Source organism: Ambystoma mexicanum, chromosome 6q (assembly GCF_040938575.1).
Source record: "Ambystoma mexicanum isolate Mex_15411 chromosome 6q, UKY_AmexF1_1, whole genome shotgun sequence".
In the NCBI taxonomy this organism is placed as follows: domain Eukaryota; kingdom Metazoa; phylum Chordata; class Amphibia; order Caudata; family Ambystomatidae; genus Ambystoma; species Ambystoma mexicanum.
Window position 1 is genome coordinate 31,198,504 of NC_090937.1, and position 12,562 is coordinate 31,211,065.

A 12,562-nucleotide genomic window follows, 5' to 3' on the forward strand; every position below is an offset into this window, starting at 1 on the left:
TGTACTAGGTTGTAATGCACCATGACATGCTACAGAGATGGATTGCACTACAGTAAACAGTTCCATAAATAAGTGCATACAGACATATTATACAATCTGGATAACCATTTCTTATGGACCTGGAGTGCAGCCTAGCAATTACAATGCCACATGTAAGAATGTATATCGGCTAAATATTAGCAGTTATTTCATATGAATACAATTTGAGGGGGCACAAAATGCTCATCTATCCTTCGAGCATACATATATGAGGCAAGTGGACATAATTCAATATTTTAAACAATGGCATTATAGAAAATGTGAGAACCTTACTGTATTTAAGTGCATACAAATCCCTGAAGCTGAAAATATAAAACTACAAATGTGTTCATCCAAAATGTATCTTTGTACAATTAATTCATAACGCGCATGCACATTACATACCCAAACCCACATTTGCACATATATACATATCACTGTGCAGTGCATAAAGACAATTTTGCATCTTACCTAAGGAAGTCGGTGCTGCTCGGGAAACCTTGAAGCAAGAAGCTCAGCACATTGCCAATGACTGCAATGGTGGGCTGAGAGAGTGTGACGTCCCTCAAAGTCATCAAAAGCTTTTGTACCAGCTGAAATTCTCTCATTAACTTTGCATTCTTTGCAGCCTCACTGAAAGCAAACAGAAAAATGTTGCATGCAATTGCTTCTAACAAGTAGATCTTTTTTTGGTTAGCATACTTTCAAGCCTGGCATATGTTGTATTATTTACCTGGACTCAGTGAGAAGTTCAATGAAGTGCTCAAATAATGAGAGATGCAGCTCATAGGGTGCATGAAGCCAGACCTGGAAAGGAAATAATATATATTCTCAGGAGCATGATACACATGAAAAAATCATGCTTAGTTAATGGAGCCTACATGTTAAGGCAGATTGTCTGACGCAGGCAGTAAGGCAGACTTCAGAAGCTCTTTGAGTGGTATGTAAATACAGCTAACTGTACACAATGACAGTGAAGAATTAGTCAGCACGAAGTATAAAGATGTACTCATTTATTAGGCCTTAAACAGTAAACAAGTAAAATCCAAGAAAAACATATAAAACACACACACTTATATACACATGTTTACAATTGGTAATCTCAAAGTGATGTGATCTACACTTCACAATAACACACTAATAGCAGCCCAGTGAAACCAAGCTATAAAACTGTAGCAAGTGAAGTGAAAAGAAGAATGCATTAAAACAAACCATATACTCTGCCTTCTAAATTGATGGCAGACCACTAACCTTCGGGAGTTCTTCCCCATCAAGTAAGTAGGCCTAGTGCCATGACAGTCAAAGTAACAGAAAGAACCTGAGAGGAGGTTGGAAGTCTCAGAATTTCCTCTGCGCAAGGTGGGTAAACGTTGATATTTAAAAGCAAGTTTAGGGGTACACTCCCAATCCCACCGCTTCAAGGGATTACCGTGGGTGGGGGGAGGGAGGAGGGCAGGGCGATGGGCTCGGCAAGAACTACCAATAACTGCCATGCAAGAGATAATTAACGAGTGCACTTCGCATCCATACAGTCCCTATGGCAGGAGGGAGGGACACGAAAACAGGTACGTGCACTCGCAGCCATACTCTGAATTTCCAAGACACTTACTTATGCCATGGATCCCTTTGACCCTTTGAAGGATATCCATGAGTCACAGGTACAGTGGTTGGATCTGGCTATACGATGGATCCGATCTCCATTCCTGGATGGCTCCAACAGAATTGCAGCTTGCAGACCAAAAACCTCAGGAAAGCCACTACAGAGGTTTCCACCTCAGGACACAGCAGAAAAAGGGCAGAAGAAACCCTTATCAGGGGCAGCAAGCAGGATTTGTGGCAGCGGTAAAGATCCTGTTCCATTCAGGAGAGCAACAGCAGCAAGAGATGATGTCTTAGGCCAGAAGTGGACAACCTGGAAGTACCAAGGCCCAGCACGGGATGACGACCAGTGTAGAAGAGAGGCTTTTGCCATTTGTTGGATAGTCCACGGGATGATCCAGAGGCACTTCTGATGTTGTCCAACAGAAGGATTATGGTCAGGGCATGGGACTGGTTGGCCCGCTAGGCAAGGGTCAAGCACAGACCTGGGTCTTCCGTGGTCGGAGCCAAGGCAGCAGGGCTTCAGTGGGAGATGGCTTCATCAGTGCTGCTCTCCTCAGCAACAGCCATTTGGCTCTTTAGCGCAGGCTCCTGTTCAGGATCTTAGCTCCAGCATCCAATCTGATTGACTGCTGCAAGCCTCCTCTTCTTATCCAAAGGTCGGGCTGGTGGATGCCCAAAACCACCAATGTTAAGGATCTGCAGCACTGAAACAGGTAAGAGCTGTCCAACCCAGGACATCCTAAAACCGCACATCTGCCTCGCAACAGAGGCTTTGTGGCAGGGATGTGCATTGGGAGCCAACAGTCCCAAACCCAGCCCTGACCAGTTCTTCCACAACACACAAAGGCATTAGCCCAGGAATACAAGCCAGATCCAATGAAGTAAGGACCCGAGAGACCAAGGAGATTGCCATAAACCAAGATGGAGCAATGACAAATTAAACCACATGTTATGGCCATTTTGAGTATATAAACACTGAAAAGTTACATTGAAGGAATAGAAAGGGGAGTGTGATGGAGAGAGGAGAGACAGTGGGTGAAGTAGAAGAACGAATAGGAGTAAAGTGAGAGACAGGGGGAGGAGTACAATGACTTGTAAGGAAAGGACCAAGTGGGGCCTGAGCATCTGAAAGGCACCAATCCTAACAGCACATTGCACCTTATCGAGGAACTTGGGTTAGGGTGCACCATGATGGTTCCCGGAGGGAGAAAGAAAAGTGCATTCAGGCCACCACTACCAGGTAGATGGAATATTAGGTAGTAGGGGTTTCCGATCAGTAGAGATCCTCCAGGGGTTTACGGAGGCCTGGGCTAGGAAGAGAATGGCTTGAATTAGAGGAGGGAGATGGGCACTGCCCTTAGTGAACCCCTCTCCAAATAAAAACCCTTGCACTGTCTTCGAGAGTTGGTTTGTTGTGAGGCCATCTGTGACAAGGTAAAAGAACCCAGAAAAAGGATGAGGACATCCCTGGAAGGATGCCCGGCAACTGAAAATACAAAACCAGAGTTTGGCCCAAGACAAAGGGTCCAACTAGTATATCCAGATCTGGTCCTAAAAATGCAGAAACGTATTCCAGACAGCAAAGATCCTCCAGCAGGCAAGCAAACTTACTGCATTCCGAAAATGTGACAGAATTGAGTGTAGTGGCGGGCAGGCTCGGACTCGCCTATAGGGCATTAAGTCCATGGCCGAACCAAAAACACAAAATGCTGGTGTGGGCCCGTTTTTATGGTCAAAGTGGGCCACCTTTTTGCCAAATTTGGGCCAGTTTGATGAGTTCATTCACTCTGCGATAGTAGTTTTGACCTGTGTTGCTGAACAAATATTCTTTAAAATGCACAATTTGCATCACACTTTATGAAAAAACTCCCTGCTGGTTACTATTTTAAACAGTCTCACAAAAGGAATGAATGACAATTTGCAAATGTGTGCCACTTTTTCATTGGTGCCAGAGACAATTTTATGGGCCAGTACGACACTGGGGACAGGGTCTCCTCTACATATCCCATACACACAGCAGGTGGCCCAAGCAAGCCAACTAATCACACAAAGGGGCTTGAAGCAAATGTTTTGGCAGCAAAATCAGGTTGCTCTCAAAACCCACAAAACAGCCTGGACTACCCCCCTTGCATGAATAATGGGCATGTCTGAGGCAAAGGACAGGATTTGTGGCGGCACCAGAACAAATCACCTTAAGGGTTGCAAGATTGGGCTCAAAGTGAGCCCATGTGTGCACACAGTCCATTTTGGGCCTGCCTCATCGTTTGCCAAACGCAGGAATGCCTAAGAAGCAAAACGGTTGTGAGCATGGCTTAAAAAAACACGTTAGTACTCCAATGCCTAACTTTGAAGCAGTTCTTGTACCACCCTATTTTGAGGGCATGACCAACACTAAGCCTAAAGGGAGGCTAACACACCTGAGAAAAAAGGAAAGTCAAACCTCTCGTAAGGTCGGTAACGTGGGCAGCGCAATCAACTTCAAGGTACAATTAGTCCACACACCTATTTCTAGTATATACACAACCTGACATACTGAACAAAATATACACACAGAACTATCAGGTCGAATAAGAATGGACGTATAATATAGAGTATTAGAAAGATGCCAAGCATATTATAAGAGCAATAATGCCACTAAAATAACTCTCCTGACCCCACTGTCTATATGTGAGCCCACTACCAGAGGTAGGGAAACAACAAAATAGAAGGGAGGTGGGAAACCAAGGGAACCACAAAACCTAAAAAGCTGGTAAAACCTGTATGGGCCTGTACAATTCTTTAGTGTCCTAAAGACACAACCAAACCCCGGTTTATGTGGAAGGACCTAGTCCTAGTGTCAGCCCTTAACATCACATACTAGGGGATGGGAGAAAAAGGTAAAACCTCAATTTTGCCAGTCAGGAAAAATATGCTAAAAATTCCTAAGGCACATCACAATAGTCCACGTCAATTTGGACCGTTAGGGTGTAATATTAAAATTCATGCAAATTAACACAACAAATTCAAACGAAAGCTTAAATGCTTTCAAGAGTTATTATGGAGCAAAGGAGAAAGAACCCCTATTGAGCACCATATTAGAAAAAAAAGCATAACATACATAATATCACCGAGTTCAAAATAGATTAAAACAGACAGGTGTGGATCCACACATATCAATGGACATCATGATTTAATCCCAAGAGATATACATATAGACATGGTTAGTTAATTAAATTGCACATGAATGAATGCTTTGTGTATAGAAAGGCATACGAATGTTTAACAAAACTGCCAAACAGGGAAATAACTTGGTTACAAGATTAACATACGCAAACCAGTGACAGAAACATTAGAGTCAAAACATTACACAAAGTGCCTTGCCACTCAAAGATCTCTACACACTGACGCTGTTAAACACATTACAGTGTACATTCAGTATTGGGGTGACTAACTCGCTTACGGGCAACACATTACAATCAACAATTAAACATATATTCACTTAGCAAGACGCCATCAAACAGATAAACAAAGAGGGAAAAAAGACGTTACTCAAGGACTTGAGTTTCGGCATCCAGGGTCCTAATTCTCCTAAGAGTATGGCCCAGCTTCTTCAAGACAATACACTGAATGTAGGCAGCAAGAAGAATTATTGAAACATTTTATAAAGAGTTACCCGAGTCATACATTTCAGTGAAATATATTTACAAAGTTACCAAGGTTCGCTACAATGTTAAAAATACAGTCTGATTGAATAAATGCAGAGCAGGGTAGGCAATTACACCAGAGTCAGTTTTACAGAGTTCCAGAGCATGTTCAAAGTTTGACTTTGGAACTTTATATTCTCAAATTCAGTGGGTGCCTGGAGGTCCCAGTTGACCTACATCTCTCTTTGTGAAGACCTGATCAGTTTGTTCAAGTTATTTATTTATGATAATGCATTTCCTTTTTCCTCCACAGCAACTGAAAGTGCAGCCTTCGCTACTCCAGCAACAGGGTTATGGCCTGACTGGTCTTATTTCCTCAGAAGAAAGGCAGAGCGGAATCTTCATAACATTCGATCACAATTTCGAATGCAGCATCTGGTGTGGTTTTTGAATCCATGACTTGCAGAGAGTAGACTGTCCACATTGAACTATGGAGTCTTAGAAATGGTGCCCTATTACGTGCACATTCTTGCACAGTGTGTTCTCACTGACGGCTGGTTTGAGAAACGAGTTCATAAACATTTATATAAGGATGCATAAGCCTGGATATTGCTTGGACTATCGATGGCTTGATCATGCTTCTTAAAACTTTTACAAAAACAAGTTCAGATAAAATGTTAGAACATCCCATGTAAGTCATATTAAATAAAGATACAGAATTATCTTTTTGATGCATTCATTCAAGTGAACAGTTGAAATACCTCAAAATCGCAGAGCAGGTCCTGAAAGGCTGTTGAATTTGGAATAATTGAAGTTTCGTGGCCACTATCCACAGTTCCCACCAAGGAAAAGGTTAGATGGAGGATGTGGCTGTTGAGAAGGGATCTTTTTTTCTTCAGCAACATTGCCAGCAACTAAAATAAAATCAGCATGGAGCATCACCACCAAAGAAAAAACATGTTGCATGCAGCCCTACTTTACTGGCTCGAGGAAAGCATTGCCAACAAATCTCTAAGCAGTGAAGTCATAATTAACCAACAGACTGATCTGAAACGTTTAGATGGCTCCAACAATTCTCAAACATACCTGCAAATTATGAACTGAACAAGATGTGCCAGATGCCCAAACATTTCAAAATCAGTAAAGAATGTAAAAACAAAATACAAAAGTGAGTGGCATCATCCTCAAAAGGCATGAAAAACAATGCATAATGGAGGGGTGGGGGGAGAGACACCAGTCATCTAAAATTGTTGTGATCAGCAAACACGACTTTTCTAACTGTCTCAACTAGAAAATCGTTATTTTTTATTGTAAAAAGCCATATGTCGCAGCAAAGTGGAGTGGCATTTTCCCTACCAGGAGGCACTGCTAGTAGATACATACACGTTACAGAGAGCCACACAACACTGGCGATGTTAGGACTAGCGTCTCCTTAGACTAGTATTAGAAGAATTCTGCAGGCGTCTCTACATATAAAAAAGGGAAATTTGTGGCATGTGGGGAGGTTCCATGATGTAGACGATGTAACAAGTATAAAATATACCCTTACTGAAGTAGGAATTACCGTGCGAAGCAACGGTACACCTGCTAGTCTTCAATATTATAGGTTCGGTGGCAGACTCGCACTGCCTCGTGGTACCAAACTTCAAGCTCTAAACTGCGGGTGGAGCCAGTTTTCCTGTCCAAGCGGCTAAACATTGGCACTCCATCCCCATTCCCCTTACACAAGAACCCTCCTTCCTCACTTTCAAAGCCAAAATAAAAGAATGGCTAAGTAACAAACCTTCCCACCCAAAGGCCATCACTACCACCTTTCTGACTCCTGCATAACCGTCTTACTGCCATATAATTGTGCACTGAACCATCTGTAACCAGGGTCCGCATTGGCATTCTTCCTGTAACTATTCCTGTACATTATTGTGTTCGGCAAATGTTTTCTGCCTCACTTGTATGTAACCTCAAGCGCCCAGTTACCACAGGGTTTGGTGCATGATACAAATAATAAACAAATACAAAAAAATACAAATACAAAAAAGGAATATCAAGAAAGAGGAGAAATGGAAAATCACATTCATCAGAAACATCAGCTTGTTTTCAGTGTTATCTGGTACTTTAAGCTACCTTACTGAGATGGATATTGAGTACTGCTGGATCTGAAAGAGGGATGGGCCCAGGTCAGTGGGGAAAAGAGAAAATGCAAGATAGATGTGCAGCTGTGTCAATGCATCAACCCAAATCAAGGGTTAGGAATTAGCAGAAACTAAAGTACATGTTGAATTCCCTCATGGACTTCTGCAGGAACCTCAACAGGCACCCTGCACTTCCCATTTGGAAGGATGACACCTTCTGAAGACCATGTAAATTAAGACTCCGGGCAAAGCCTCTGTGGCAGAGTACTGTTCAATAGTCCTAGAAGTACCAGTGCTCTCTGCCAAGTGTTCAAAGGGAAATGCCCCGTGTGTAATGCAGCCAATACCTTTATTCCAGCTGAACTCAAGTGCTACACAGTATCAGAAGTGAGGAAAGTAAAATCATTTTTATTCTTGTGTCCTCATTACACAGTTATCCCACACCCCTTTTCTTTCCCCTGGTTGCCCGCTTCCCCTATCCGCTTGGTCTCTCTGCAGGACTCTTCTACCCCCCCATTATGGCTTGGCAAACATCATGGCAGCTTTCCTGTGAAGGATTTTCTCAGGCTCTACTGGGGAGGGGAGAATCCTAAGTGGTAATCCCATCAATAAGGGACCCTGTTCACCCTGGGACCCTGTTCACAGCATCACTCACCTGAAAAACATTCTGTTCACTTTAATTACCTCACACCTTCTCCTCACAGACAGCACCTACTGCCTGGCCCTGTCACAAGTTCTCACTGTCTTAGGTTCAGCCCACCGGCAGTTATGCAGACACTAGAAAACACATACCATTTCAGCCTCCCTGTAAACTCATTGCTGCCACCCGTCGGTCCCCTGCCACCGCACTGTAGAGCCACCAAACCAATGAACAATTAGCATAACATCAAACTAGGAACTAATGCTATGAAAGCTTAAAACCAGAGAGCACAAGGCAGTATCTATTTCATTAATGGTCAGCAGTATAATCTTGTGAAGGTCTGGGTGGACCTCCACGTAGCAGCCCTGCAGATTTCCAGCAGGGGGAACACCAGAGAGAAAGGCTGTGTGTGATGGCTCTGGTGGAGTGGACTCTCAGCCGGCCTGGAAGAGGTATGTTGGCCAGACGATGACAGTGCATGATACAGCCAGAGAACCACTTGTATATGGAAGCCTTAGACAGGGCCTTCCCATGATTTACAAGTCCAAAACTCACAAAAAGTTGAGAAGTCTTCTGAAATTCCTTGGTGCGTGCCACATAAAACTTCAAGACACGAGCGACTTCCAGCGAATGCAATGTCCTTTCTGCCGGCGTAGAAGGATTCGGGATGATGTCTGGCAGCACCAAAGGCTTTTTGAGGTCGAATTCTGAAGGAACCTTCAGCATAAAGGTGCGATAGAGGTCCACAGCAGCACCACCCTCATAGCATGGAAGGACAAGCACGGCTACTTACAAGAGAGGGCCTGGTCCTCCCGACCAGCCTGGCCACGGTAAACGCCACTAGAAAAGCTGCCTTCCACGAGAGAAACTTGAAAGGGGCTTGAAGCATTGGTTAGAAAGGGACCCCAATGAGCTTCATCAACACAAAGTTGATCTCCTATGCTGGAGCCATCACTGGTGGAAAAGACCTGAAGAGGCCTTTGAGGAGCTCCTTGATGAGCCTGTGCGACCACAGGGAGTGTTTACCAGGCGTCCTGGTGTAACAGAATATGGCAGCCAGGTACACCTGTATAGAGGCATGAGCCAGGCCAGCTTTGGCCACGGAAAGCAGATACGGAAGGAGCTGCAGGGCTGTGACTTGAAGCAGCATAATCTTCCGAGTCCTGCACCACACTGAGAAGCATTTCCACTTGTGGCTGTAGCACAACGTAGAGGAAGCACTGGCCTTAACCAGGATCTTTTTGCATTTCAGCGCCAGGGAATAATGCCCAAACTCTAGGGCTGGAGGAGCCAGAGTGTGAGGCTCAGCAATGCTGGGTTGTGGTGCTGTACTGTTCTGTTTCCTCTATAGAGAAATTTGGGAAGCAGAGGCAGCTGGATGGACGGAGCCACTAACAGATGGAAGAGGTCCGGCTAACAGATTTGTCGTGGCCACGTCATGGCGATTAGAATCATCCCGCAGTGACACAGTGTGGTGATCACCCGTAGGAGGAGCGGGATCGTAGGCAAGGCGTACAGGAAGAGCCCCCCCAACAGGAACAAGAAGGCGTTCCCCAGACTACTCGGCTGAGGGAACCGGCTGGCGAACCTCTGGCACTTGGAGTTGGGCGCCAAGGTACAGCTGCTGGAGATAGGAGGGCACCAGAATCGCGGTGCAGCATCCCCAGTGGAGATTGGGGGCTCCCAGAGTGTCGTGGGAGAGAAGTAGCCTGGAGGGGTGGACCTCCCCTCCCATCCCCCCAGGGGTCAGAGCGGGGGCCGAGGACCAGTGTGCGGGCCAGTAAAGAAGACCCGGTGCCCGGGAACTGAGCCGGTGTGGTGCAGTGGAGAGGGTGTCGGGGATCTCTGCCCCCCACCCGACGGAGGGCGAGTGGGGAGCCGCGGAGCCACAGGTTTAGGACAGCGCAGTCTCTGCAGGCTTTCCCCCCCTTCGCCGGGGGACAGGACGTCTGCAGAGGCCCGACCGGCGAGGAAGATCTGCGGACCCCGGCACCACATTGGAGTTGTGCGGAGAGGGGGCGGGTGAGCCCTGCCTCCCAATCGTTAACGGAGTGCTTAGGAGGTCTGCGGCACTGGGGGGAGCCCAGCCCCGAGAACATTGAGCAGGATCGCAGTAGCAGTTGGGGCACGCCGGCGCACCAGAGGGCCTTGGTGCTTGGAAGGTACGTGAGCTGGAGGAGGGGGGGCTCCCCCACAGAGAGGCACACACACCAGAGAGGCACCCATATCAGTGGCTGCCACAACCTTTTGGGGGCCATATTGAGAAACTGGTGATTCGGGGAGGCCCTGGAAGAGCAGCGGACAGAACCGCTTGGAGGGGACTGGGAACCTGTAGGGCGGCCTCGGGGGTGGCAGACACTTCCCCCCTCGAAGAGTGATTGGGTGATCGGCCACCGGATCCCGCCGGGAGCCCCATTGAGCAGCGGCCAATAGCAAGGGGGCCCCAGGTTGGACACAATATACCAACAGTCTGGACCTCTGGCGGTGACAAGTAGATAAAGGAACGGACTTTTGGTTGACTGGTGCCCCTGTGGTGCCGTCCCCGGCGAACTGAATACACCCAATAAACAAAGCGAGCAGGCCCCTGCGCGGGAAGGAAAGCGTGGGGTGTTGAGTGGGTCGGGGTGGTTGGCCACCCTTAAGGTGAGGGGTCAAGCGCTTGCGGAGGTGAGGTCCTCGCAGGACAGCAGACCCCCCTAAAATCAGAGCGTCCTAGGACCTGGAAGACGGCAAGTCCCCCCAAGCTGCTCTGGCCCACCTGGGGTGGACGGATGTTGAGCCCCTCAAGCTGTAGAGGAGGCGCCGGGGCGATCGCTGGGGCACAGTGCTTCGAAGCCACTGAGGTGACCCACCATAAATGCCTTCCAGGTCCAGAGGAAGGGCGAGGAAAACTAATCATCCGGTGAGCGAACCCAAGGGAACCTTAACTGCGCTGTGGCCTGCAATGGAGACCAGAGTTCGGAGCGAAGAAGGTGGTGAACAGTCTAAGGAGGCCTGGGATAGGGAAGTGTTCGAGACCTCGATGACGATGACGAGACAGGACCTTAGAGGGGAAATGTAGAATCTGAGGGACTCCTTGGCTAAAACCTTCCAAGAGCAATTTCAACTGATGCAGAGTGATTTAAACGCAACCTTGGGAGAACTGAGACAGGAGACGGCTCAGTTGGGGGAGAGGACAGATTTATTAGGGGCCTCCAAGAGTGTGAAAGAGACACTTCTGAGAACAGTGAGGCCATAGAGCGATTGGACATTGCCACATGGAACCTGGAGGTCACTATTGAAGATTTGGAGAACAGTTCCCGAAGGGCCAACATCAGGATCAAATCGCTCCCCGAGGCCTTTACTGACCAACAACTGAAAGGAGAGGTTCAGGGCATCTTTGCGGCACTCCTGGGGGAGGACTCCCCGGGGACGATTGAATTAGACAGGGTCCACAGGGTGGGCTGGTCTGCAGGAGGTCCTAACGCCAGGCCACAAGATGTTTTGGCAGCCTTCGCCCAGTACGGCCAGAATGAGGCGGTATTGAGAGCGGCAAGGCAGAGTGAACCAGTGCTTTATAAAGGACTAGAAATTTCTTTATTCCAGGACTTGGCCGCTAGTACACTGGTGAAGAGAAGGCAATGGGCCCGGTTGTAAGGGAACTGGCTAAAAAGGGGATAAAGTATAAATGGTCGTTCTCCTTCAGTTTGGTGTTTGAGTGGGAGGGGAGCCAGAGGCGCGCCACCTCCCTTCAGGAGGCAGCGGGTATAATCCGGCTGGAGATGGAGGAGGGCGAGGTAGGTCAGGGGAGTGGCACACAAAGGGGGAGAGGCAGACCATGGGAGTGGTGCACATTTGGAGAGGGCCCCCGGGGGTAAAGAGGGGGGCTTTACGAAGGCTGGCTGTGGAGGGGCCCAGTGGAGCGAAAGAGGGCAACGGGGGAGGCGGCGTGGGCTAGAAGGTGAGAATGGATTCACAGTTAAGGGCCTTCTGCTGGGGGGGGGGGTGGGAACAGGGGCTTTACATGGGGGCCTGGGTGGACGGAGCTGTTAACATCCTGGATCGAATAAGGGCAGGAGTGTCCGAGGGGACGGAGGGCGGGCAAGGGGGTTGGGGGCGAACTGACCCTAAATTGGGGTTTCAGGTTGGGGAGGGGAGGGGGGGAAAGAGGGAGGGGGAAGTCACGATAGTCAATGGAGTAAGTCGGTCTCGGGGGGGATGGCGAGGAGGGGGACGGAAGGAGGGGGAGATTGTCGGTGCCCTCACGCGAGGAGAGGGGAGGGTCTACTAAGGGTGAACCTGGGTGGGCCAGGCTAACAGGTAGCAGAAGGGGTCCTGTGCTTGCGCGCAGCCTTTAAGTGGCTAACACATAACGTGCGGGGGCTAAACGCCCCCCTTAAACGAACAAAACTGGAGCACTTTATCAGATCCCATAAGCCGGATGTACTAGCGTTGCAAGAGACACATTTACTACGGCGCGACCAGTGCCACTTGCGTCTGAAGGGCTTTACGCAGATACTGTTCGCATCGAGACCAACAAAGAAAGGTGGGGTAGCCCTGGCCTTTGGGAG

General features: G+C 47.9%; 1 protein-coding gene across 5 annotated transcripts in view; it reads right to left on the reverse strand.

The window, feature by feature from the left end:
• Positions 1-12,562, reverse strand: part of WDFY3 (WD repeat and FYVE domain containing 3) — a 2,538,776-nt gene that overhangs the window by 1,346,612 nt on the left and 1,179,602 nt on the right. For all 5 annotated transcript variants that reach the window (XM_069630405.1, XM_069630406.1, XM_069630403.1 and 2 more), the window contains 3 exons: positions 6,005-6,157; positions 752-825; positions 490-651 (listed from right to left, as the gene is read on the reverse strand). In XM_069630405.1, the coding sequence (XP_069486506.1) occupies positions 490-651; positions 752-825; positions 6,005-6,157 (389 nt within the window). The remainder of the gene's footprint in view (positions 1-489; positions 652-751; positions 826-6,004; positions 6,158-12,562) is intronic.